This window comes from Oreochromis niloticus, linkage group LG17 (genome assembly GCF_001858045.2).
Source record: "Oreochromis niloticus isolate F11D_XX linkage group LG17, O_niloticus_UMD_NMBU, whole genome shotgun sequence".
Lineage (NCBI taxonomy): Eukaryota > Metazoa > Chordata > Actinopteri > Cichliformes > Cichlidae > Oreochromis > Oreochromis niloticus.
In genome coordinates, this window is record NC_031981.2 from 37,058,023 (window position 1) to 37,084,680 (window position 26,658).

General features: G+C 42.1%; 1 protein-coding gene across 1 annotated transcript in view; it reads right to left on the reverse strand.

The window, feature by feature from the left end:
- Nucleotides 1-14,360: 14,360 nt before the first annotated feature.
- mpped1 (metallophosphoesterase domain containing 1) overlaps nt 14,361-26,658 on the reverse strand; it is a 93,060-nt gene continuing 80,762 nt past the window's right edge. Inside the window, exons 6-7 of the mRNA XM_003449787.5 lie at nt 21,174-21,287; nt 14,361-17,693 (exon numbers count right to left, since the gene is read on the reverse strand). Coding sequence (XP_003449835.1) covers nt 17,575-17,693; nt 21,174-21,287 — 233 coding nt within the window. The 3' untranslated portion in view covers nt 14,361-17,574. The remainder of the gene's footprint in view (nt 17,694-21,173; nt 21,288-26,658) is intronic.

Sequence of the window (26,658 nt, forward strand, 5' to 3'; positions counted from 1 at the left end):
GATGCGGACGCTGCACCGGTCCGTCGTGGTGAAGAGAGAGCTGAGTGTAAAAGTGAAGCTCTCAATTTACGCCCCTACCCTCACCTATGGCCACGAGCTGTGGGTAGTGACCGAAAGAACGAGATCGCGGATACAAGCGGCAGAAATGAGCTTCCTCCGAAGGGTGGCTGGTCTCTCCCTTAGAGATAGGGTGAGAAGTTCGGCCATCCGGGAGGGGCTCAGAGTAGAGCCGCTGCTCCTCCACATCGAAAGGAGCCAGTTGAGGTGGTTCGGGCATCTGACAAGGATGCCTCCTGGGCGCCTCCTGGGTGAGGTGCTCCGGGCATGTCCCACCGGGAGGAGGCTGCGGGGCAGACCCAGGACACGCTGGAGAGATTATATCTCTCGGCTGGCCTGGGAACACCTTGGTGTTCCCCCAGATAAGCTGGAGGAGGTGGCTGGGGAGAGGGAGGTCTGGGCTTCCCTGCTTAGGCTGCTTCCCCCGCGACCCGGCCTCGGATAAAGCAGATGAAGATGGATGGATGGATGGATGGATGGGTGGAAATAAATTTGAAACATAAAAACAAAACAAAATAACACCTATGACTGAAAAACCTAAGGAAGAGTTCACCCTGCCTGGGATAGGATTACTGGGGCACCGCCCTGGAGCTAGGTCTGGGGAGGGTGCCCAATGGCGAGCGCCTAGTGGCCGGGCCTTAGTCCATTGGGCTTGGCTGGTCACAGCTCAAAAAAGGGACATGGGCCCACCCTCCTGTAAGCCCACCCCCCGCAGGAGATACCGTAGAGGTCAGGTGTAGTGTGTACCGGGCGGTGGCCAGGGGTGGAGCCTGGTAAAGGCCCCAGTCCACGAAATCTTTAACTCCCACACCTCCAACTATAGGGGGATCACACTCCTCAGACTACCAGGGAAAGTCTATGCCAGGGTGCTGGAAAGGAGAGTCCATGTTTTAGGCAAACAGGAAGAACAATGCCATTTTAGTCCCAGTTGCAGAACACTGGAGGAGCCCTTTACCCTCTTGAGGATACTAAGAGCATTTGACAGTTTCCCTCTGAAGTGCTTTGGGAGTATGGGGTATCTGGCCCGTTGCTACAGGAGAAATAGTTTACAAGAAAGCCCGCCGCAAAGCCAGAACATCTAACTACTCATCACTGATTGAAGAAAATAAGAACAACCCCAGGTTTCTCTTCAGCACTGTAGCCAGGCTGACAAACAGTCAGAGCTCTACTGAGCCAACCATCCCTTTAACGTTAACTAGTAATGACTTAATGAACTTTTTCAAAAATAAAATTTTAACCATTAGAGAAAAAATGACTCATAATCATCCCACAGATGTAACATTATCTACAGCTACTTTTAGTACCATCGATGTTAAGTTAGACTCTTTTCCTCCAATTGATCTATCTGAGTTAACTTCAATAATTACTTCCTCCAAACCATCAACGTGTCTTTTAGACCCCATTCCTACAAAACTGCTCAAAGAAGTCCTGCCATTAATTAATGCTTCAATCTTAAATATGATCAACCTATCTCTAATAATCGGCTATGTACCACAGGCCTTCAAGCTGGCTGTAGTTAAACCTTTACTTAAAAAGCATCTCTAGACCCAGCTGTCTTAGCTAATTATAGGCCAATCTCCAACCTTCCTTTCATATCAAACATCCTTGAAAGAGTAGTTGTCAAACAGCTAACAGATCATCTGCAGAGGAATGGCTTATTTGAAGAGTTTCAGTCAGGTTTCAGAGCTCATCACAGCAGTCTTCATCAGAAGACATAGTATACATTTTCACTGCTATGCAGATGACACCCAACCTTGTCTAACCATGAAACTAACACCCAGCTCGCCCCTGCGGGCGGTTTATCCTTCAAGCTCGGGTCCTCTACCAGAGGCCTGGGAGCTTGAGGGTCCTGCGCAGTATCTTAGCTGTTCCCAGGACTGCGCTCTTCTGGACAGAGATCTCCGATGTTGTTCCCGGGATCTGCTGGAGCCACTTGCCTAGCTTGGGAGTCACCGCACCTAGTGCTCCGATTACCACGGGGACCACCGTTACCTTCACCCTCCACATCCTCTCGAGCTCTTCTCTGAGCCCTTGGTATTTCTCCAGCTTCTCGTGTTCCTTCTTCCTGATATTGCTGTCATTCGGAACCGCTACATCGATCACTACAGCCGTCTTCTTCTGTTTGTCCACCACCACTATGTCCGGTTGGTTAGCCACCACCATTTTGTCCATCTGCATCTGGAAGTCCCACAGGATCTTAGCTCGGTCATTCTCCATCACCCTTGGGGGCATCTCCCATTTTGACCTCGGGACTTCCAGGTTATACTCGGCACAGATGTTCCTGTACACTATGCCGGCCACTTGGTTATGGCGTTCCATGTATGCCTTGCCTGCTAGCATCTTGCACCCTGCTGTTATGTGCTGGATTGTCTCTGGGGCATCTTTACACAGCCTGCACCTGGGGTCTTGCCTGGTGTGATAGACCCCAGCCTCTATGGATCTTGTGCTCAGAGCTTGTTCTTGTGCTGCCATGATTAGTGCCTCTGTGCTGTCTTTCAGTCCAGCTTTGTCCAGCCACTGGTAGGATTTCTGGATATCAGCCACCTCCTCTATCTGCCGGTGGTACATACCGTGCAGGGGCCTGTCCTTCCATGATGGTTCCTCGCCTTCCTCCTCTTTCTTGGGTTTCTGCTGCCTGAGGTATTCACTGAGCACGCTGTCAGTTGGGGCCATCTTCGTGATGTATTCGTGGATGTTTCTTGTCTCATCCTGGACTGTGGTGCTGACACTCACCAGTCCCCGGCCCCCTTCCTTCCGCTTAGCGTACAGCCTCAGGGTGCTGGACTTGGGGTGAAACCCTCCATGCATGGTAAGGAGCTTTCTTGTCTTTATGTCAGTGGCTTCTATCTCCTCCTTTGGCCAGCCTATTACCCCAGCAGGGTACCTGATCACGGGCAGGGCGTAGGTGTTGATGGCCCGGATCTTGTTCTTACCGTTCAGCTGACTCCTCAGGACTTGCCTGACCCTCTGCAGGTACTTGGTGGTTGCAGCTTTCCTAGCGGTCTCTTCATGGTTCCCATTCGCTTGCGGGATCCCCAGGTACTTGTAACTGTCCTCTATGTCTGCAATGTTGCCTTCTGGTAGTTCAATCCCCTCAGTTCTGACTACCTTCCCTCTCTTTGTTACCATCCGACTACACTTCTCCAGTCCGAATGACATTCCAATGTCATTGCTGTATAGCCTGGTAGTGTGTATCAGTGAATCGATGTCTCGTTCACTCTTGGCACACAGCTTGATGTCATCCATGTACAGGAGGTGGCTGACAACCGCTCCGTTCCGTAGTCGGTATCCGTAGCCAGTCTTGTTAATGATCTCACTGAGGGGGTTCAGGCCTATGCAGAACAGCAGTGGGGACAGAGCATCTCCTTGGTAGATCCCGCACTTGATGGTGACTTGTGCTATGGGCTTGGAGTTGGCCTCTAGTGTTGTACGCCACATCCCCATTGAGTTCCTGATGAAGGCTCTTAGGGTCCTGTTGATCTTATACAATTCTAGGCATTCCAGTATCCAGCTGTGGGGCATTGAGTCATAGGCCTTCTTGTAATCAATCCAGGCTGTGCACAGGTTGGTCAGTCTGGTCTTGCAGTCTCGGCTGACTGTTCTGTCTACCAGTAGCTGGTGTTTTGCGCCTCTGGTATTCTTGCCAATCCCTTTCTGTGCCCCGCTCATGTATTGACCCATGTGCCTGTTCATCTTAGCCGCTATGATGCCTGACAGGAGCTTCCATGTAGTACTGAGGCAGGTTATTGGTCGGTAGTTGGATGGGACCGGTCCCTTCTTGGGGTCCTTGGGGATCAGGACCGTCCGACCTTCGGTTAGCCATTCCGGGTGTCTCTCGTTAACTAGCAGCTGGTTCATTTGTGCTGCCAGACGCTCGTGGAGTGCAGTCAGCTTCTTCAGCCAGTAGGCGTGAACCATGTCGGGGCCTGGTGCTGTCCAATTCTTCATACTGGAGACCCTTTCTTGGATGTCTGCCACTGTGATGGTTACTGGACCCTGTTCAGGGAGGTCGCTATGGTCTGCCCTCAGATCCACTAGCCACTGAGCATTGCCGTTATGGGTTGTGTCTTTCTCCCATATGCTCTTCCAGTATTGCTCCGTCTCCAGCCTTGGTGGTGCTGTTCTGTTATTATTGTTCCCTTGCCACTGAGAGTACACCTTTGCTGGTTCTGTGGAGAACAGCTGGTTTATTCTCCTGCCTTCTATCTCTCTGGTGTACCTCCTCAAGCGGCTGGCCAAGGCTGTGAGTCTTTGCTTGGCAGTTTCCAAGGCCTCAGGTATGGACAGCTTGTTGTATTTCTTATGCACCTTCTTTGTTGCGCCTTTCTCCAACTCCGTTAGTTGGCTAACCTCCCTTCGTGCTACTTTGATCTTGCCCTCTAGCCTCCTTCTCCATGGAGGGTACTGCTATATATATAACTATATATATATATACATATGTATATATATATATGTATATATATATACATCTGAAGAAGTAGCTGAGCTTTGGAAAAATTCAAGTGCAACATCCAATGTCCTTAAATTTATTCCTACCACTCCCCCAGAATGTTGTAGAATCCAGTACTACAATATCCAGCACAACACCAATAAGCAGAAAATTACTGTAAGGAAAACCGTCAACAAGGCATCAGATGAGGGTTGTCTCACAGAGATCATCCAGTAGGGTAGAAAACCTACACACAATTGTGCAGGGAAATTTACCAAACGTACAGAATGAGTATTTTGTAATAGATCATGGGATAAAACATTTTTGTGCTGACTGCATGCACCAGGGATGAGTCTAGAATCAAACCTTTAGGGGGGTTCAGCCCCCAGTAATAATGTCATGCATAGAGTGGCTTGCAGTTAATATTAATGGAACTCGCTGCTTGCAAACATATCCAATCCTTTTCACCTATGCAAACTTTCTAATTCAAACATTCTAATTGGTTGGATCATCTATTGTGATAATAATTCAGAATTAATGTTTATAGTTTTCAGTCACAGTTTAGTACACCAGTTTTAGGGCAGACTCTTTAGTTGTCAAACCTAAATCTCGTGCTGTCCACAATTCTCCAACGTTAAAGTACTATGTGTAGCAAAGCATGTACGGCTCTGTTTCAGTCTCTCTGATGAATGTATATTTATGAGTACAATATCCTTTTTTCTGTTAAATAACCTCAGAAAGCAACTGTCAGCACCTTAAAGTTTAATATTACTGTAGAGTAAGAAGTCATGTAGGAATATTTACTTTGAAGCCGAGCGAAGTCCAACAAACATTCACCATTACATGAAGTCCTCTGCTGAGTGCTGTGTGACCTGTTATGCTGCAGTGAGATGTTAAACAAGGTGTTGTGATAATTGTTGATAAGGTGTATAAAGTGTGTGACTGATACTATTAGAGGCTAAGTGGGTTTATCTGTCGCTCTAATATGGTGTCAGATGCAAAGTCAGTTACAGTTTATGTAGTCTGAGAAAACTGTTTAAAGAGAACAAAAATTGTTGCAAAAGAGAGTCTGTGAAAATTACTCGACTAATCAAACATGAAAAACCATTGTAGGATTTCTGTCGGTTACAAGAAGAAACACTGATAGTTGACACTGACAGTTGTTCTGCAACTTTCCTGTGCTGATCAGTATTTTTACCAGTCATTTTGTTTTCATAGAAAAAAATACCCTCCTCTGCCATCAAATCACTAAAGATATTTAAGTCTTTATATAAAATGTGTGTCATTAAAAATGTGCCGTTGAATCAGCTAAGTTTGGAACTGTCACAGTTTTCTCGCCACTTGCATTCGGTGTGAAATTGGGGCTCAGGATATGTCTACTTTCGAGCTACACATGCACATGCTGAGCAGTACTTAAGCTCATTTCAAATTAATCTCAAGACATCCTCTTCTTCTTCCTATCCTCCGTTTAAGGTTTGATATATTGTAGTTTTATTGGCTGCAAGTTTAAAGTGGGTTACAGTGAAATGAGGAGGAGGTGATGGGCAATGGTGGATTGCCAGAATGTATAAACTCAATGGGGACCTCCCATCCTCTCGACTATCACCTCCCATGATGGGCAAATTGAACAAGTTTGGTGCGTTGCAGTTTTTTTTCCCTTCTTTTGGCATGGGGAGGTGTGTATGAAGCTTTGAACAATGACACACGGGTGGGCATGTTCTAAAAGATTCCCTGCTGAGCAACTAAGCCAAGCCCCAAGCTTCAACAGAGCGTGTGGGTGAGGGCTTAATCTGGCAACCTACGAGCTGCAACCTTCCAAACCAATGTTGGAATCACAAAGACCTGCATTGTCTCAACCGAACCTACCATCTGTGAAAAATTGCAGAGACCCCCTGCATGGTATCTGATTTAATGGTGTCTGTACGCGAGTTTACAGACAAAACCTCTTTATCTGATCGCAGAACAAGAAACACTTTGTTCAGAGTGTGTTTGTGGAGTAATTAAATGTTACTGATAATGGGGGCTCTCACCTCAAGTTGTTGTTTATCTTTGTCATTGTCTGTGGGTTTATCTGTGGACCTGGTCCTCTAGACCTGGTACTCTGGACCTGGACCAGTTTATGACATGGAGGACCAAGTCCACACCATAAACTATGGTGGTGGATTTATGATGTCACTCATTGGTTTGGACTCAATTGGTGTTTTGGCTGCTGCTGTGGAAGTCAAAAATGGCCATATTAGAAGAGAGGGTGAGTTACATACAGTTAAAACTACATAATCAGTTGTTGTTTTCCTTGCATGCACTGAAATGACGTCACGCCTCCTGCCGAGTGGTGTGCGTTGGTGTCAGCTTGTCATGCGCCTCCTGACTTTTCACTATATGATTTCTATGATAAATCAGTGCAGGACATGGCTCAGAGCAAGACTGCTGCAACACCTGGACAAGTTCAGATACTCTTCAGAAACCTTCCTGGAGATGTAGGCATTGCGAAAATTATTTCAACCATGTGCAATGAATTTGCAGTCTTGTTGCCTTAAAGACGGGTACTAGGCCTGTGACCACTCACAGGCATTTCCCATCTTCAAAGCTAAATCAAGACTTTGATAAAATGGCAATGGATAAGCTCAAGCTGGTGGTCAAATGCGATATGCATTTTTTTGGGAAAATACATTTTCCCAATCTGTCTTGTTGAGGTTTAAATTTATAATCTTAAATGCTTATATGCTGATTATATTGCTTTATAAGAAAGGCCCAACTCTGAGTACACAGCAACAGTTTTGTGTACAGGATGTTGATAATCAGATAAGAGACAAGAGAGTGAGCAACAGAAAGCACCTGCAGGGACGTGAAAGCGGCTCTTTGAGTGTGTTAAAGGTGTCAAAATGTTGTTTACTCAGATGAGTAATATTGAAGAATATATATAAGTAAAAGTCAAAAACCTGGTTCAGCGTGGCTGACTGAATTGATATATTGTAGGGATGACCTTGAGGGCCGATGGGTAGATGCTAATACGCTTATACACATAATTAGGTCAATGCTTTTGATTAGAGAGTCCTAAACATGATAGGTTGAACCAAGTTTGAATAATTAAGAGAACAATTGATGAACATAATAAGTTAGGGAGGCGTAGTGGGGAAAGGTGTTTTGTTTCCTTTGCAGGAGATTTTGGGACCACAGCAACCACAGGGGTGGCGAGATCCCAGGGAGCATCGGATCGAACGGAACCACCAGAGAGGGGCACCCAAAAGAAGCACAGAGCACCACAGTTGATTAAAATTTGTTGTTTAGGAGATTAAAAGCTTGTTAAGGCTAAATGTGAGCATAAAAGTAATGAAGAATAATGGGAGCAACTTTAGTAATAGTTTCCAGGATTTCTATGTTAGGTAAATTGCCCAAGAAATAGTGCTAAGACCGGATTTATGTTATCCGTAGAGGGGGTGGGAAAGCTTAACTCTACAGAGGCTGTTTCCAAAGAGTGATAAATGTAAGTAGGCCCTTTGACCAGGAAAAGCTAATTATATCTGTTGTTAGACAGTAGTTATTGAGGGAGTCAGTTAATTAGGTTAACTAATAGAAATATGGTGACCTTTCTGGGGAAAGGTCAAGAGGGGGAACTGTTGAGGTTTAAATTTATAATCTTAAATGTTTATATGCAGATTATATTGCTTTATAAGAAAGGTCCAACTCTGAGTACACTCGGTGCCAAAAGTGTTGATAGGAAACAACATGCTTTTGCAAAAGCATGGTAACTGCAGGCTTTTGCAGCTAGAAAGTGAAACCAACTAGGCTGTTTGATCGAAACTTAAAGTGTGATGTGACGTAGAGAGCGAGTATATAAATAACTAGGCTTCCGTTTGTGCTTCAGACTGGGGGTGGTGTGTGTTGTGTCCAGGTCTCCATATCTCAGATATGTAAAATAAAGATCATTTTTAAAGTAATAAGACCACTTCTGAGCCATGTCTTTTTGGCCGTAAAGAATACAAAAGAACTGGGATTTAATAGTCTACATACACAGATATTGACATTAAGCAGAAATTCTCCTTAAATACATACATTCAGAGTCCAGCCAGAACTTCATCAATCTGAAAGAAAAATTCAGAACTTCCTCCAAATTGTTGCAAGACAACAATTTAACTGCAAAATGACATATGCATTATGAGCCTTGCTGTTTTATACAAATATAACCAGTTGGTGGGAGCTGACTGTTGTGACTCTGATTGCAAAGACACACATTGGAATGAGCAGACTGTCTGAGACTGAGTACAGTGTGTTGGTATTAATCTGTTTGCATTTATACATTAAATGAAAATTATTTGTAAACCCTCAACAATCTGACGGTGATTTTTGGAGACAACATGACATAAGAGTCCATAAGTTGCTCTTGGCGCCAGACTCCAGTGGTCATCAGAGGAACTGCAGTTTTTGGCACTTTGGCTTCATTTTGTAGCTTCAGAGGTTAAAGGGTGGTTCAGATAAACACTGGCTTCTCTGTCCAATCAGAGTAGAGGTAATGAAATGGATCTGTCTGTTTGTACTCGATCTCCGTGAGGCATTGCTTCCTGACACTACACGACAGAGCTTCACTGTCTCTGCTGCTTTGGCACAGCCATTCTATGAATTACTGATGCATCTGTTTGAGCTCCTTTCTGGTCTCTTCTATCAACCTGTCTGTATGCAAGTGAAACTTAAATGTGAAAGCTTACACACACACACACACACACACTGTTTCACTTGACAGCTTATTAGTAATTTTAATTGTTCAATTAAGCTGAAGGTTGAAACAAGACCAGACTGAAATTTTGGCCCAGGAGAACAGCAGCTAACACTTATTGTCCTTCCCTTCTACCTGCTGTACAGTTTACTGATGACAGTGTTCCTTAAATCAATAGATAGAAACTTTCAGTTCAATTCAATTTTATTTACATAGTGCCAAATCACAGCAACAGTTTATATTGCAAGGTAGATCCTACAATAATACATACTGAGGAGTACCCAACAATCATATGAACACTTAGCACCATGGTGAAAGCTGTGTCTGTAAAATTCTCCAGAGAATACAAACGTCTCCAGCTCCAGCGTTTGAAGCTTGTCCCATTCAGATGTAGTGTCATTTCTGCGCGCGGGGGGGGGGGTCCTTGACCACCGGGATCCTGACCTGACCTTCAGTCACAGCTGTCCAGGAGCTGCTACTTGCCTCAGGTTGACTCTGTGTCCTGGTGGGGTAGCATAGAGAGAGCAAGGCCAGGTCACTGTTTCGACCTCTTGAGCAAATTTATCCCCCTTGTGTGTCTTAAACGCCTAATCAACCTCTACATACTTTTACTCTACATCTAGATTGCTCAGCTCTTTCAGTTGGTTCTTCAATTAAGTTCTGCCAAGCCGATCTCTTATATGGGCCTGAAAATATTATAATAATAGATTTGTATGTTTTTTCTCTCAGTGTGTCCATGTGGAGATAAAGTCACACCACAATCATGAAATATTACACTGTGCTATTAATTACTGAACAAAATTTAATGCAGAAACTGCAAAATCTAAATATCCCCATATTACTTCTATGGGAATTACGAGGGAAAGTAATAGCCAGGTGCTCATAATAAAATGGATTAGATAAACTGAACATCAATCAAGTCTGGCCACCTCTAATAAAAGCCCACATTTTGGCAGTTTGCTCGTCTGGAGCATTTAGGCGTGTGTGTTAATCTTAATGAACAAGGAGGAAAGATATTAGCAATTATATTAAGGAAGCAGTTGTTGGTGTCATCAGTCTGAGATTGATAGGCACCAACCCTACAACCCTTTCCAATCTGGGAAAGGCTGTGAGGCCATTTTGAAGTCCATTCTACAGTAAGAAAATGATTCACAAGTGGAAAACTTTCAAAACAGTTGCTCATCTTCCCAGGAGCTGATGTTCCGGAAATTCTTGTCAGCAAGACTCAGAGAAAGTGTAAAAAGAGCAAAGTTAGACTCCACATCCTCAGTTAGCATGTTACTGTAAATGTTAAAGCTACAGTACAATTAGAAAAAAGAGTATGGCTTTTTTGGAAGGGTTACCAGGAGAAAGCCTCTTCTCAGTAGAAGAACATGGCAGCATGGCTGAAGTTTGTGTACATTTCACCCATATTGGATTCTTTTAAGTGGTTCTCTGTTTAATCCAAAATTTAATTTTAAATCATTCTCCTTATACACAAAGTCTTGAATAATCAGAATTATCATCTTATTTCATAGACCAAATAGAACCACTTCACCCCAACTGAGCGCTTTGCTCTCAGACCGCTGGTTTACTTGTGGTTCCCAGAATGATTAAGAGTAGAATGGGAGACAGAGCCTTTCACTCTGGCCCCTCTTCTGTGGAACGAGCTCCCAGTTTGGATTTGGGAGACAGACACCCTCTTAAAACGTTCTTTTTTGCTAAAGGTTATCATTAGGGCTGGATCAGGTGACCCTGAATCCTCCCTCAGTTAGGCTGCAATAGGCTTAGCATTTCTGCTTCTCTCACCTCTTTTCACTCACCATGTGTTTTTACACCACTCTGCATTTAATTATTATTAATCGCTGACTCTGTTCTACAGTGTGCCTTTTGTCCTGTCTTCCTCCCTCTCACCCACAAATGGCCATCTCTCCCCGAGTCTGGTTCTTCTGGGGGTTTCTTCCGGTGCAAAGGAAGCTTTTCCTTCCCACTGTTGCCAAGCGCTTGCTCATTGTCTGATTGATGGGGCTTCCTCTATATTACTGTAGGGTCTTTGTCTTACAATATCAAGCGCCTTCAGGTGACTGTTGTTGTGATTTGTCGCAATCTAAATAAAATTGAAAATCCAATTTATTGGTTATAGATAGATAGACAGACAGACAGACAGATATAATTTTATTTCGAACATGCTAATATAATTGAAATAACAAGAGAAAAAAACAAAAAACAAAACTTAAAAATCATCAAGTTTTCATGTATATATCTATGTTTACAGAATGTGTGTGCTCGAAAAGGAGTAGGATGAAGTTCACACATTTCCTGTTCCTACCCCATTATTTCAAATTTCATTGCTTTCAAATCCATATCCAGGACGCAACATTATTTGATCATATATGTTTAACTATGTACAAGTCTAACACATTGAACATACACACACACAAAAAACCCCCATTTCACCACATAAACCAGAACAACAACAAACTACATCTTGATGCATTCTCAATCATCCAGGAAAGTAAATCTCCAAAAGTTGAATCTGTTCATCTGGACGTAGCGTTTTGTGGGAGAAACGTTTCGTCACTACGTCCAGATGAACAGATTCAACTTTTGGAGAACAACAAACTACATTTTTACATAAACTAATCACCCTGTCTATAACACTCGCTTAATCTCTGAGCTTATTTGGTATCTATGTGACAAACACCTTAATGAACACTTAAGCTTGGGTTACTCTGCCTTGATCTATAAAAAATGAGGAGACAATGAGACGACTCAGTCACTGAGAGGAAGATTTCCTATATTCATGCAATTTATTATTTTTGAACAATCGTGCCATGGGACCTGCACACCTCGCTGTTATTGAGTTGCTATGAACTCTGTATACCAAAGTATACATTATACCAATTATAACATTATGAAAAAAGTGTGGACCAAAATTCCAGACGTGCTCATTTTATTCTTTTCATTGTTTTCATTTTACCCTCACCGTTTTGACTGAATAATATTTATAATCTCCCATAAAACCTTGTGTTCACTAAAACCTTGTTAATCCAACAACATACAAAGTCTTGAAAAATCAGGCCGTATCATATCTTAAAGCCAGTTGATCCAGAATGCTGCAGTGACAGTACTAGCAGGGACTGGAAAGACAGACCATAATTCTCCATACTAGCTCTTCACTGGCTTCTGGTAAAATCCAGAGTCAAATTTTAAATCCTTGTCCTCACATGCATTAAATAAGCAAGTCCGATTGTATCTTAAAGAGCACACAATATGATATTATCTTGCTGGTAAGGTGCAACACTCTCTCGCTACAGGCTGCAGAAAAGTACAAGCGTTACGCCACGAGGCTCGTCTCCTGTGGAAACAGCTCTGAGTTTGGATTCAGGAGACAGACACACTCTCTACTTCAGATCAGTCTAAAAACTTTTGTTTTGTTTCTTTTTGGTAAAGCATTTGGTTAGGGTTAGGGTATCGGCTATATCGGAGGCTACAGTCATTCTACCTTTCATACTTTCATTTATGTGATGTAACTCCTCCTCAGCTCCAACTTATCCTGGTTACTTGAACATCCTCATCCAAGTCTCCATCTGGACCTTCTCTGCCATTGCTGGATTCCACTCTGTTATATCTACTGTGTACTTCAAAAAACTATTTAGTTCTTTCAGATGATCTAACCTTATTGAACTGCATATTATTAAATTAATTCTTCTTTATCTCCCAGTTTTCCTGCCCCTGCCCCACTGTGGCAGATGGCTGCCTCTCCTTGTTAAAAGGTAGTTCTTTCTTACCACAGTCACCTAGTATTTGTTCATTTCTTCCACAGCATGTCTTTATCCTGTCTTCCTCGTCTCTCCCCAACCGGTCGCAGCAGATGGCCCCGCCCCTCCCTGAGCCTGGTTCTGCCGGAGGTTTCTTCCTGTTAAAAGGGAGTTTTTCCTTCCCACTGTCGCCAACGTGCTTGCTCATAGGGGGTTTTCTGTATGTAGTGTTGTAGACTCTACCTTACAACCTAAAGCATCTTTAGGCGACTGTAGTTGTGATTTGTCGCTGCATAAATAAAATTGAATTGAATGTCGGGGATTTTCTCTCCAATGTAAAGGCTAATATTGTAGTGTCTTTATATTTCAATATAAGGTGCTTACATCAACTGTTGTGTTAAGCTAACTGTATATAAATAAAACTGTACCAAATACATCATTTCCTATCATTGTCATGCTGTGCAGCTAATTGAGAAAATGATATCAAAACAGGAGCTGTTTTTGCCCCTGTATCCTGGCATGAGTTAATCTAGCCCAGACAGCACAGATTTACACTTCCAAATTTGATCTGCCTCTGACACGACAAATAGACCCATTGAGGGAGTCGAACTTAGAAACATAAAAAAATCTCTAAAGATTAATTATAGTGGACTGATTATTTGAGAGGTGTTCCTTGCAACGACCGTCTGTTTGACACTGATTTGTGATCCAAAGCCAATCAAATAAAGTACCTTTTTAACAACGCAGATGACGAGAGGTAGCGGGCGCGCCTTTTCATCAGATGGGAAGTGTGAGGTGAGATGGATGACAAGGAGATGGGGAGGACGTCTGTCATTCATTCAAAGGAAATCCCAGTGCAGCAACACACAGGGGCACTCACAGAGGACAGAGAAATACAGAGTGCCGAGAATCATTATCTGAGGAAGCGAGGAGAGAATGAGCAGATGGAAATAGGAAAGGGATGATCAGAACTGAGAAAAAGAGCTCAGCATTGTGGCTGGAGAGGCAGAGTGAGAAAAGAGAGGGAGGGTGAGAGAGAGAGCCTGAGAAAGAATAGAGCATATGAAAGCTTGTTGTATTAATGGCAAAGTAAAAAGCGGTCCGAGAATAAATTACCCGCTCTCCCGCGGGATTACTAATGTAATTATTTGAAAGAAGGTTCTCGTTAGAATGTGCAGAGGTGTGGAAGACCTGCGGAACAAAACGGAAGACAGAGATGGAGCAGCAAGGGTTTAGCGACTGGAAATTAACTCGCTGCTCAGAGCTCCATAATTGATAGGAGACACAGATACCTTTGATTGGAACCAAAGGAAAGAACCAGGACGAGAAAAGTTTCCTCGCTGCTCTTTTCTTTGTCTACAGCAAGAAACGTACAGCAAAGACAAAAGGGAAGAGTACAGGATGTAAATAAGGAAACGTGATCCACTGGTCACAGATAAGACTTTATTCAATCTGTGAAGAATGCTTCAGAACCAGGATCCTTAGAAAGAAAGGTACTTTACATGTCTCCAGAAGGTGTTGGTTCTTTTTCTCTTATTGTACAGTTTAAAAAAAGTCCCCAGCAATAATGGCAAAAATACAACACTATATGAACACTTTAATTCCAAAATGCTATACATCCATTCATCCAAACACCTAAGCATCCAGAACTGTTTGAATAAGAAAAATCCAGCAAGTAGAAATGTCAACAAGTTATCCTGCTTTCAAGTCTCAGCTGTCAGTCATTCTGCCCATGCCCAAGGTAAATATCTCATTTTGGAACAAAACTCTTCATATGCAGATTGTCTGAGAAGCAGAAGTCATTAACTTGTTAAAGCATGCCTCAGAAAATAAATCAAGAAATAGTACAGCACTTTTTTCTTCTTGGATAAAACAGGAAACATAACACAGCTACTGAAGCAGAAGAGCATCAAAGGGAGAGACATCTAAATGGGGACTGGGACTGGAGAGTCAGACCAAACAGACAGCTTTGCATGAAGCTTCCAGATGAAAGCTCCTCCCATCTCTTAGTTTTTAATAGTTTGTCTTTGTTCCTTTCTCGAAACGTTTCCTTTCATAGATGCTAATTAAGTTTGTGTTTTAAATGATGAGGCTGCTTCTTATAAAGGCTTAAAGATTTCCACACAGGCAAAATGACCTAAACTGCATTTGTACAGAACTTCCTCTGTCTACATTCAAACTGTAATTACTCGCTGCGATTTACAGTATCCCTGGTTTCAGGCTGAAAATCCTTCTCTTGAGATGTTCACAGTCCTGTACCGTCTGGACATTTTGACAAACAACAGTTTCATGTTCTTCTGATCCAGCACAGCCAATTAGTGAAGTGGGAGCAGTTAATTATTTAGGGACAGGTAGAGAGAGACTCTAATATTCTTTCTTGTTCAGCTGTATGGGTTAAAGTGATTCAAAGCAGTGTAAGTACAGTTTTTGTTCAGAAGGTGAGCTCAAAGCAGCACACCATGAAATTACCACTGTTTGCATCTTTTTCTAGCATTTACTGGAAAAAATACATTTATGTTGGCCACAAATACCAGCTGTTCTCTATACTGGGATGATGGACTGCCACTTCTCTATTAAATGAAATGTAAATCCAAGTTGGCATCTGCCTTAGGTAAATTATTTTTAACAAGAAAAACAAAACAAAAAAGCAGTTTATTGTCAACTATACTGGATTTTACTGGTTCTGCTGGTTTTAAATGAACTTTCTTATTGAAAAGTACCCACGGTCCGAACCAAAAACCTGGGCCCCAGTTAACTAATAACAGGTCCAGCTAGGTCCAGATAAAACAAGTTTTTACAATGTCAAAACACTCAACTTTAAAATAACAAAACAAAGCAAAAAATATGTCAACCAATATATGACATATTTAGACAATGGAAGAGCAGTATTAACTAAAGATTAAGAAACTATGAAAGTGGTATAAAAAGTGTGAAAGTCTACCAATCAGTGTGATATACAGCATCAAATGGCCTAGGCAGGCCGTAGGTTTGTCTTTTATTTAAAGTTCCTTATTGCGCTGCTGAGAAGAATGGAAATGAAAACTAAAACTACAATTAAAACTTGGATTTTAGAGAAGGTGCTAAAACTGTGCCATGTTTGTGTTCTAACATGTAAACGGCCCTCCTACTGTTTTCCACATTAATGCGTTCCTTGGTGAGCGGTTCTGACCCCTTTTCCTGTCTTGCCAATTCGGAAGCATTAAGACGTCAGCTGGTGCAACGAACGCTGATGTGTCGAAAGAAGCGAGAGTATAGCGTGAGTAAACTGCAGCCCGGGGAACATTCATACATAATGTCGGAGATCAAAGTGTGACGTGTTCTTGTGATGCTTTTTTTGTAACACAAACTGCTTAGAGACATAAAAGAGTTAATACTCACCGAATGGGGCTGAGCAGCTTCACAAAGAAGAAAATACTATAACAAGCGTTACATTACATTACTAAACAAACCAAATAAAATGTAACAACCACAAATTTCTTGACACAATTGGTTTTTTTTTTGAAAAGCATAGCAACACTTGGTAATCTTCAAGAGAAAAAATTCAAGTTTTTTTCTTTACATTGACAAAGAACATTTACATCAGTTAGTTACAGCTTTGCTTCTATTGAAAAGGTGAAGACCCATATCTTCCATAAATAACATAACATGAGGGAGCATCCTTGATACAACCACTACTCCTCCCAGGTCTGGTGACATGACTGTTGAGATTAGCTTATAGCACCTTTACGTTGCATGTTACCTGGTCTCCTTTGCAAGTCCGTGAGCCAGACGTTCCAGCCAAGGGCTGAAAAGCTGACCGAGTCATTCTTAGCAAGAAGCATGGAGAGGAGGAAAAAGGAGGAGTAGGAGCAACATCAGAACTACGTGGAAGCAGGAATGGGACTCTTCCTTTTAGCGGTTAAGAGGCTTACTGAGGGTTGCAAATGAGGCAAAAGGGAATCATGTCAGACATGTAGACCTCTTGATGCCCTCATACACTCACTTTGATTTCTCAAGCACAGACATGCTGGTGAAAAAAAAGAAGAAGAAAAAAAGCACACTCCAGCATGCTCCAGGCCTGAGGATGGGATCAAAGGAGGAAGATAAGGGCAGTAGTAAAAGTTCTTAGTGGGAGGAAATTTGTAAAAAGATGGAAACTGATGTTTAAAAGTATGAAAAGCTCGGTGAAAATCCCCCAAACAAATGTCCCGTTAGTGCTGTGGAGCCATGGTTCAGCTAAAACTGTCCCTTAGACCTTAGACGAGGCATTGAGCTGTTTCGCTTCAGCAAAGTGACAGGGTCTTTTGCATTTCTGAGAGCAGCATCAGATTGTCAGTGCAGTAAGAGAGGATTTGAAGAATCGTCAGTTTGTTTACATTTTACTGTCCTTCCATTAATCCTTGTCTCTTCTTTTTTAAAGTCCATGCTGAGATGAAGAAATGATGGCATATGACAGAACACAACAGCGTGAGGGAGCGTCCTCCTTCCCTCACTCGGTCAGCTTCACGATCAGATTCTCTGGACGTGTGCTGCACATGATAAACACACATCTGTGCAATATTTACAGGATTTGGTCCTTTCTGCCTGCCGCCTCACCTACCTCTCTTCATTTCTTTCTCCTGACTGATGGTAGGGGTTTGCAGATGAGATTCCTGTAGTCACGTAGTCCTGGGATTGGGCAGGTCAAAGACAATGGGCGGGTTCATGGGAAGGAAGTTCACGGTGCAGGCTGAGGCATTGATGAAAGTCGTTGTGCCATCTGTCATCATGCCATAACCTGAGGAGTTTTAAAAATGTCAGTGTCAATTTCATTTCTATAGGGCATTGGAAAGGTTGACCAAAATGCTTTACAAGTTAGTTAACAAGCAAAAGAAAATCATAGATCATTAAAACAAATACAATAAAAATAAGACATACAAAACAAATAGAGGGTTACAGGTTATTCCAGTGTCTAGGGGCCCGATCCCCTCTATGCTTACACTGAGACCTTAGCTGTAGTAAGAAGATCTGGCTATATGATCTCAGTACTATTTTTGGGTTATATAACTCGCTGAAAAGCCTTCAGCTGATCCAAAATGCTGCAGCAAGAGTCCTGACAGGGACTAGAAAGAGAGAGCAGATTTCTCCTGTTTTGGCTTCCCTTCATTGGCTTCCTGTTAAATCCAGAACTCAAAATCCTGCTCCTCACATACAAGGTCTTAAATAATCAGGCCCCATCTTATCTTAATGACCTTGTAGTACCATATCACCCTATTAGAGCACTTCGCTCTCGCTCTGCAGGCTTACTTGTTGTTCCTAGAGTATTTAAAAGTAGAATGGGAGGCAGAGCCTTCAGTTTTCAGGCCCCTCTTCTGTGGAACCAGCTTCCAGTTTGGATTCAGGAGACAGACACTATCTCTACTTTCAAGATTAGGCTTCAAACTTTCCTTTTTGCTAAAGCATATAGTTAGGGCTGGACCAGGTGACCCTGAATCCTCCCTTAGTTATGCTGCAATAGGTGTAGGCTGCCGGGGATTCCCATGATGCACTGGGTGTTTGTTGTTCACTCACTATGTGTTAATAGACCTCTCTGCACTGAATCATATCTGTTAGTAATCTCTCTCTCTCTCTTCCACAGCATGTCTTTATCCTGTCTTCCTGCTCTCACCCCAACCGGTCGCAGCAGTTGGCCCCGCCCCTCCCTGAGCCTGGTTCTGCTGGTTCTTCCTGTTAAAAGGGAGTTTTTCCTTCCCACTGTCACCAAAGTGCTTGCTCATGGGGTTTTTTCTCTGTATATATTATTTTATCTTAAGATATAAAGCACCTTGATTACTGGGCGTCATACCATTTAAAACTTTAAAAGTAAGTAAAATAATCTTAAAATCAATATGGAAGTCGGTTTAAATTTGCTAAAACTGGGGTGATGTGATTATGTCTTCTAATACCTGTTACCAAGCAAGCAATGGAGAGTGTTAAAGACCCAGCTAGAGAGAACAGCAATAGTCCAATCTACTAATGAAAAAGTTTTTCAAGGTTTGTTGGAGGAAAATAAGATTTTGCTTTGGTGATTTCACGCAACTGAAGAAAAACAGGTGTTCACAACTGTAGACACTAAAAACCAAGATTTCTAACAGTAAGCAAATAATGATAAGCAAGGGGACCAAGGGTATCAGTTAAGATAAAGAGTAGTTACAGCTTCCAAATCCAATAGTTTCTGTCTTGCTTTCATTTAAGGTTAGGAAATTGTGTTAACCAGTCTTTCATGTAGAGAGTTAAACCGAGGCAGCAGGGGGACAGAGACAGTTTCATACGGATGTAGGTTTGGATGTCATCAGCATAACAGTGAATATTATATTAACAGGGAATGAAAATTGACCCCAAAGCAGGACCCAAATGGACCTCTGTGTGTGCCACACAACTTCATGACAACTCAGAACTTTCAAATCCTTCAGCCATACTGATTATTCATATGTAACTTTGGTTTTAGTTATTTATTTGGTTATTAATCAGACCTCCACACTTAGAGTTTATGACACTGATTAAACTAGATTTTTCATTCATTTTTATGGTTTAAATGGTTGATAAAATCTACAAATGAATGGCTAATTATTTAACATAAGACAACAGACATAACCATTATTCATTTACTGACTTTGGCAGCCTTGGTTCTGGTGGTGCCACACTGTAATATATTAGGCATAATCATTCTCTATAACAGGAAAACAAAACTGTGTGGAAAAAAAGGACAAAATGAAAATTTTAAATCAGTGACTCAACAGTTACTGGTATAACTATATGTTCCTTTCACATTCTGCAAAACAGAAAAAAGGGACTATGTTAACTATTTTATAAAAAACAAAGATCCAGACATTTGGGTGGAGCAGTTTGACTCTTTAGCCCAAATGGAAGAGACTTGGAAGTGTTGTAAATATACTCCAGAGAAACAAAAGTCTGACAGTGTACCACAGGAGGAATCGTAACTGCAGTGGTTCAAGGGACAAATAAGAAATACTGCAGATCTAAACTGAAGAAACAGCTGCAAAACTGGAAGCTAGAAAGGCTCACGTGTTCTGAAATCCTGAGATTGTAGTTTGTGAAAATATATGCAGAGAGTGTGACACTAACACCACTACATGTCTGCTTCAAAAGTGCATGTATTAAAGTGCTACAGTTTTTCAAGCATAAGTTAACTGCCATCTCTTAAAAAGCACTACAATTTAACGTTGCACCGTGAGTGATTTTTTTAAGTGTACGTGTCATTTTCACCATCTCTTGGAACATTGCTTTGCATTTCTGTGCTGCTCCTTTCACATTTGGAATACATGAATACAAAACACGCTGAGGATAATTTCTGCCTCTCTGTGAGGCCTCACATTAATGAAGAGCACTGCTTTCAACCCATTTCTCCTCTTATAAAATCTGATCTAGTTTCTAATCTGGTTCTCTCTGATGGGGGACTAGTGCTCCAGGGGTTCAGTGTTGACCTGATAACCCTAAAAAAAAAAGCAACCCTCAACGCTGGGAGTTTTTGGCCCTGCTGGCCTGTACGAAATGATGATAGGGATGTGGCTGCTCAGCTATTCTGTCTACTTTATTTATTCATTTTCTTCAGGAAAGCAATTTATGTTTTCAATTTATCACCAAATAACAACAACAGTCACCTCGAAGCACTTTATATCGTAGCTAAAGACCTAAACAGTAGTTTTCTTTCTGCTGTGGTTCAGGCTGAATCAACCTTTGTCCAACTTGTGAATGTAATTCATAAATTTACCTTTAAAATTCTGTTTTCAAGTCTAATAATTAAATTTAAAATTATCAGTGGAAGTATATTTAAACATATTTGTGCATAAAATGAAATTCTAAATTGTGGATGTTTGGTTTTCTCTCTATTCTACACTCATAGTAGAGTAATGTTACTGCCGCACAGGTTACGTGGCGTCACAAAGAAAGTTGTTTGAAGCTGTTGTTTAAAGTAGTTTCTTAAAGGCTGCTTACTAATAAGCCTTCTTTTGATTAGTTAGCTACTGGAAGCCTACTGAGGGGCAGAACTAAGTGCTTGTAAGCTGTTTGGTCTGTAATTTGTGAACAGCCTGTGTTGATCTAAAGAATATAACATTCAGAGTCCTCTCAGATCTGATTTTTGGCTCAAAGTGATTCATTTTATATTTTATGTTTCCTTTAAATACACATTATAATTTAAATATCAACGTCCATTTAATTGTAGCATTCATAACTGCATTAAACATAAAGTATTCGACAGCAGTGTAATTAGTCGTACCTTCGTGAATGTGGCCGAAAACATGTAATTTAGGCTGAACTCTCCTCTGGACTGTGTTGAGCAGCTCCATGCACCCAACACGCTGCATCTTCTTGGGAACCCAGTCCAGAAAACCTGCACACAGAGACATGCGAATCACTGCCATGCTCACAAAGCTTATGATCAAAATCAAATCTGTAAAAGTAATGCAGCCTTTAATTTTTTTAACTTACCTTAAAAATTTTATTTTTTTTAAAATTTGGCTTAGTTTCAGTTATTTAAAAAGAAAATAATGCGCATTTCCATCCACTACCTTTATGCAAGAGCTGGTGTTCGCTGTTCTGCAGTGGGGTGTATTTAAACCCCTCCAACAGAAGAGGGGACAGTGAGATGATACAAGTTAAAAAATGCCAGTGAAAGATTAATCTTTCTGGTTAACCAGTTGAGCCAGGAGTCAGCTAACTTTTACTTTTTTACCAACAACGTCTCTGAACATTTAAAAAACACACCAATTTGTTTTTGTTCTGGAGGTTAATCCAACATGATGACGGCCGTGTGTGAGCACTGAACGACATGGGAACGCCTTCACAGCGTGATTCTGACAGCAAACTGGCTTTTTCATTCACTGCAGTTGTAGACAGGCAATAAAAATCTTTCTTTTACTGCAATTTGTTAATTTGTGTAATTAACTAATTGCAATAAAAAAGAAAAGAAATGGAAGGAAATCACTATACACATATGTGTGCAGTTAAACTATCAGAAAGATACTGGAAATGGTATTTTCTGGTTTAATTACGTAGTTCAGTACTCCCTATCATCGGAAACTCATTCAATACTTGTATCCTTACCTTTCCACAGCAATGATCCTTGCTGGACCATTTCACCAATTCTTTTAATGTGACCTTGGTGATGCTGAGTGCACATGTGTGGGTTTGTGTGTTTGATCAGTTGAAGTCTTTGTTGTAGAGTCTGACAGCAGTGGGGAGGAAAGACCTGCGAAGTCTCTCCGTCCCACACCGTGGGTGCCGCAGCCACTGAAGGAGCTGCTCAGTGCTGTCAGAGTCTCCTGCATGGGGTGGGAGATGTTGTCCAACAGGGATGACAGCTTAGCCACCATTCTCCTGTCACTCACCACCTCCACTGGGTCCAGAGGGCATCCTAGAACAGAGCTGGCCCTTCGGATCAGCCTGTTCAGTCTCTTCCTGTCCCCAGCAGAGATGCTGCCGCCCCAGCAGACCACACCATAGAAGATGGCTGAGGCCACCACAGAGTCATAGAAGGTCTTCAGGAGTGGGCCCTCCACTCCAAACGACCTGAGTCTCTGCAGCAGGCACAGTCTGCTCTGCCCTTTCCTGTAGAGGGCGTCTGAGTTATGAGTCCAGTCCAGTTTGTTGTTCAGATGAACACCAAGGTACCTGTAGCTGTCCACAGCCTCAATGTCCATACCTTAATGAGCAGAGCTGCTGTAACAGGCTGCCGCACACGGGGGGCGCCGGAAGTAACATGAATGCCAAAGTATAAATTTGATGCATTCACACTTGAGAAAGAAGCTCTTCTTTTCAAGCTGCTTGTCTAATGGCAAACTACATTACACAGCACTGAAAAAAAGACTCTTAAAAAGCAGCCACAGAAAATAAAGATCAATCAAAGCCACACACAGATGCATACTTCACAGTATGTGTGACAAGGATAAAGCATGGAGTGTATATGATTTAGTGTCTGCTCCGCGAGGACGGATGCTGCTGATGCTGAGTCAATAAAAGCATCAAGTGAGAGGAATAAAATGACTGAGGACTGCGCGCCTCCATCTTCCCTGCTGTCTGTCGCTCTGCTCAGACAAGAATTACAAACACAAAGGAAACAGAAAAGAGGACGAACAAAACAAAAAAGGCAACAACAATGAAGGCTAAAGGCTACAGTATCCTCAGTGTAGGAAAATAAAAGATCTATTAAATATAACTAATGCTTATTGTGATCAGCAAATTCATATTTTAAGTGTAAAATGATATAAAATGCTACCAAAATTCAATTTCTTTTCTGGCTTAATGTAAATATGTTTTATTCAGTATGACATGAAAGGGGAGTCTACGAACTCATCAGGGAAGAAGGTTCAACACGAGCAACTTCTCATTAGTTCTTTGAAAATATCTACAAGCTAATGTTGTATAGTATACATAGTACAGTTTGTCTGCTGTGTGTGTGTGTGTGTGTGTGTGTGTGTGTGTGTGTGTGTGTTCACAGCTCCGTCACTTCCCACTGTGTGTAGCAGAAATCTATAGACACACATGGAGCATTCGTGCAGTGACAACAACGTCATAGAAATCTGTAAGTATAAATAAAGTTTCCCAACAAGTGTCTGAGGAAACAGTGAGCAGTTTAAATAGACTAGCATGAACAGGTTGTACCCAGCAGTTCCCCGTATCTGCAGAGACTGCAGTCTCTCTCTGTTCAGCACTTCTTGATTTTACATATGAAGATTTTTCTCTCCTGCTTACCAACACGCTCACTGTTGCAGTGCGTCTCCCTGCATGCAGCAGGGGAATCTGTGTGTGAGGCGTGCGAGATGCAAATGGTAAGAGAGCAGCTAATCACGAGGCTGAGGATGAATCAGGGAGACATTTGTATAGTAATATATTAAATGAAACAAAGGTACACAGTTTAATCGAAGTCATTTAAAGCCACGCAGGGACTATTTTCATGGGAAAAAACAGTACAAAACAAAAACGAAACAAACCAACAAAAAACAAAAATTCCACGAACACATAACTTTTGGGGGGATTTTATCTGTGCCTCCAGTGAGACTTGAATTATCAAGTTGAAACAGCACACAAAGCTTTCAGGGTGTAGTCGGGGTGCTAGCTCAGGAGGTAGAGCAGGTCATCTACTGATGGGAAGGTCAGCGGTGTCCTTGGGCAGGATATTAACCCTAAGCTGCTCTCCGATGCATCCATCAGAGTGTGAATGTGTGTGAATGTGGCATGTTGTACAAAGAGCTTTGAGCGCACTGGGCGAGTAGAAAAGCGCGTAAAAGAATCAGTCCACTTATGTTCCAAACATACGACAGCAAGCCAAATCTTTAAGAGAGGCTGTATGTATTACTGTAGGGTCGACCTTACAATATAAAGCACCTTGAGGCCACTGTTGCTGTGATTTGGTGCTGTATAAATAAAATTGAATTGATAGTTTTAAGAATCTAAGGGTCTGAAGTTGTTGAGGGTAATACTGTTTTTGGGTAAAAGCTTCAGGCAAACAAATGTAAATGTCCTGTTTTTTTTTTATTGATTAAGGTCCAGCTTTAAATGATGTTTTGGGGCTTCAGGCCACTCAGTGCTGTAAGTTTAATTGTATAATACGAGGGCTTTTTCCCACAATGAAAGCCCAGGTACTACATCAGAGGTGCTCCTGATCTGTTTGCTTTTAAAACAAAGAGAAAGAAAGACAGCCTTTATACATTTTTATATTCCCTAGCAACCTGCTCACAGCAGAATTAATGGACCCGCTTGTGCTCAGCAGAGGAATAACGACATCCGTGTTCTAAGCTGGCAGTGAATCAGTCATGGTTGTAAAGTGATACAGACCAACTTCTTTACCCTCTAAATCTATCTACCTGTAAAACACACACACACACACACACACACACACACACACACACACACACGCACACACACACACACACACACACACACACACACGCACACACACACACACACACACACACACACACACGTTTAGGATCGGTTTAGGCATAAAATGCCTTAAAAGTGTAAGTGTATTTTTACAAGCCTTGGGAGATAGTGGAAGTAAAGTGAGAAGTTACGAGGGCTCTTTGTGTCTCGGGGTATTTCACTCTAATGTGCTCCTTGTTTCGAAGCAGCTGCTGCTTTGGGCATTGAGCCTGTTTTCCTCTTTTTGTCTCACTTTCTCCCTTGTTCTCTCTGCTGTTAACTTCTTCCTCACAGCCAGATAAAGGGGCCATATTTTTCCTCTCTAGCCGCCGATCTGCAGCTTTATCGCGCCTCATAAAAGACGTTCGCTTTTGCCGCAGTGCGAAATTATGTCTTGCTCCTGCTCCTTTTTGCTTCACCTTCTCGTCTGTTGTGTTTTACTTCGTCTTATTAAAAACAATTTTAAAATACTGTAGCGTCCGCGTTTGTGCTCCTTTCCCTTTTTCCGTATTACTTTTTTTTTCATGTCATTCCCTCCAAGTCTTGCTCTGAGTGTGTGTGTGTGTGTGTGTGTGTGTGTGTGTGTGTGTGTGTGTGTGTGTGTGTGTGTGTGTCATGCATTAGTAGCCTGCTGTAGCTGCTCCATATGCCTGTGGCTTACGAGCAGATAGCTGGAGACACTTGGCTAAGCTGAATGGAAAATAAATGGCCGTGTTCGCAGCCGAGACGCAGACAAGGAAATCAATCACACACACTCATCTGAACACCACAGCTGCAGCAGGAGATGAGGTGTGAAAGTGTGTGTGCAGGAGTGAGAGACAGAGAGAAAAGGAGTGTGTGTTTAGCCATATTTGCGATGCTTGCACAGGATGTCAGTCAGCTTGTGAGCTAGCATCTGTGTTTATTCAGACTGCTGCAACACTGGTGTGTAAGAGGATGAAAACAAGTGTGTATGAGCTGAAAAGTGATTACTAAGAAGGCTAATGATCTCCTGTACAGGTAAAGTGTGCTCTCAGGCAGCGCAAGATGAGCTGACTGATCTGTGTGAGTCATCGCTGTGATTACTTTCACCTTTTATGCATCCACTCAATCCAACAATGATTCATCAGGGCCTTTTCCACTGCTCTCTTTCATTTGAAAGGTAAATGAACCATTTACAGAGCACGCTCAAGCTGTGTGTGTGTGCATATCTACAAAAGCTGTGGATAGATGTCTGCATATACAGATTGTATGGTTTTCTGTAGTGTCTCTACAAGGACCACCGAGGTCAAATTTCATGTGTCGGGCATGTGACACACGCTTTTAATTTGATTGTCATGTGTTCACACTGTTCACAGAAAACCTCAAAGCCACTCATTTATGGAAAAAAAGCACCGTTAGCTTTTTTAATCTTAATACCCGACTTGTTCCACATTTCAGCTTCAAATTCACTGCATGAGTTTGATTTGTCAGAGGCACACAGTCCCTTCTATAATGTCATAGTCACATTATGGAAAACAGTGGCTGCAGACTGCAGCACGCCCAAAATAACTGCTCTGTGACCACTTACAGGCAGCTGAGGTCTGACACAAGAGCAATGAGACTGAGCCCATTTCAGTTTCTCAATGCAAAAAACCCCCAAAACAATAATGGGTAACCACTGCCCTGTTTTATTCTGATGGAGCTGAATGAGAGGTTTATAAATAGACTCATCAGTAAATTAAGCCCTATTTGTCAAAATGTCATCAGAAGCTAAAGTTTTGTTTGCTGCTTTTTAATACATCAAATCCACCAAAACCATGTAATTCTGGTGGCTTTTAAATTGTTTTTCTGAAATATCAGCTTCAGGACACAGAGTACGG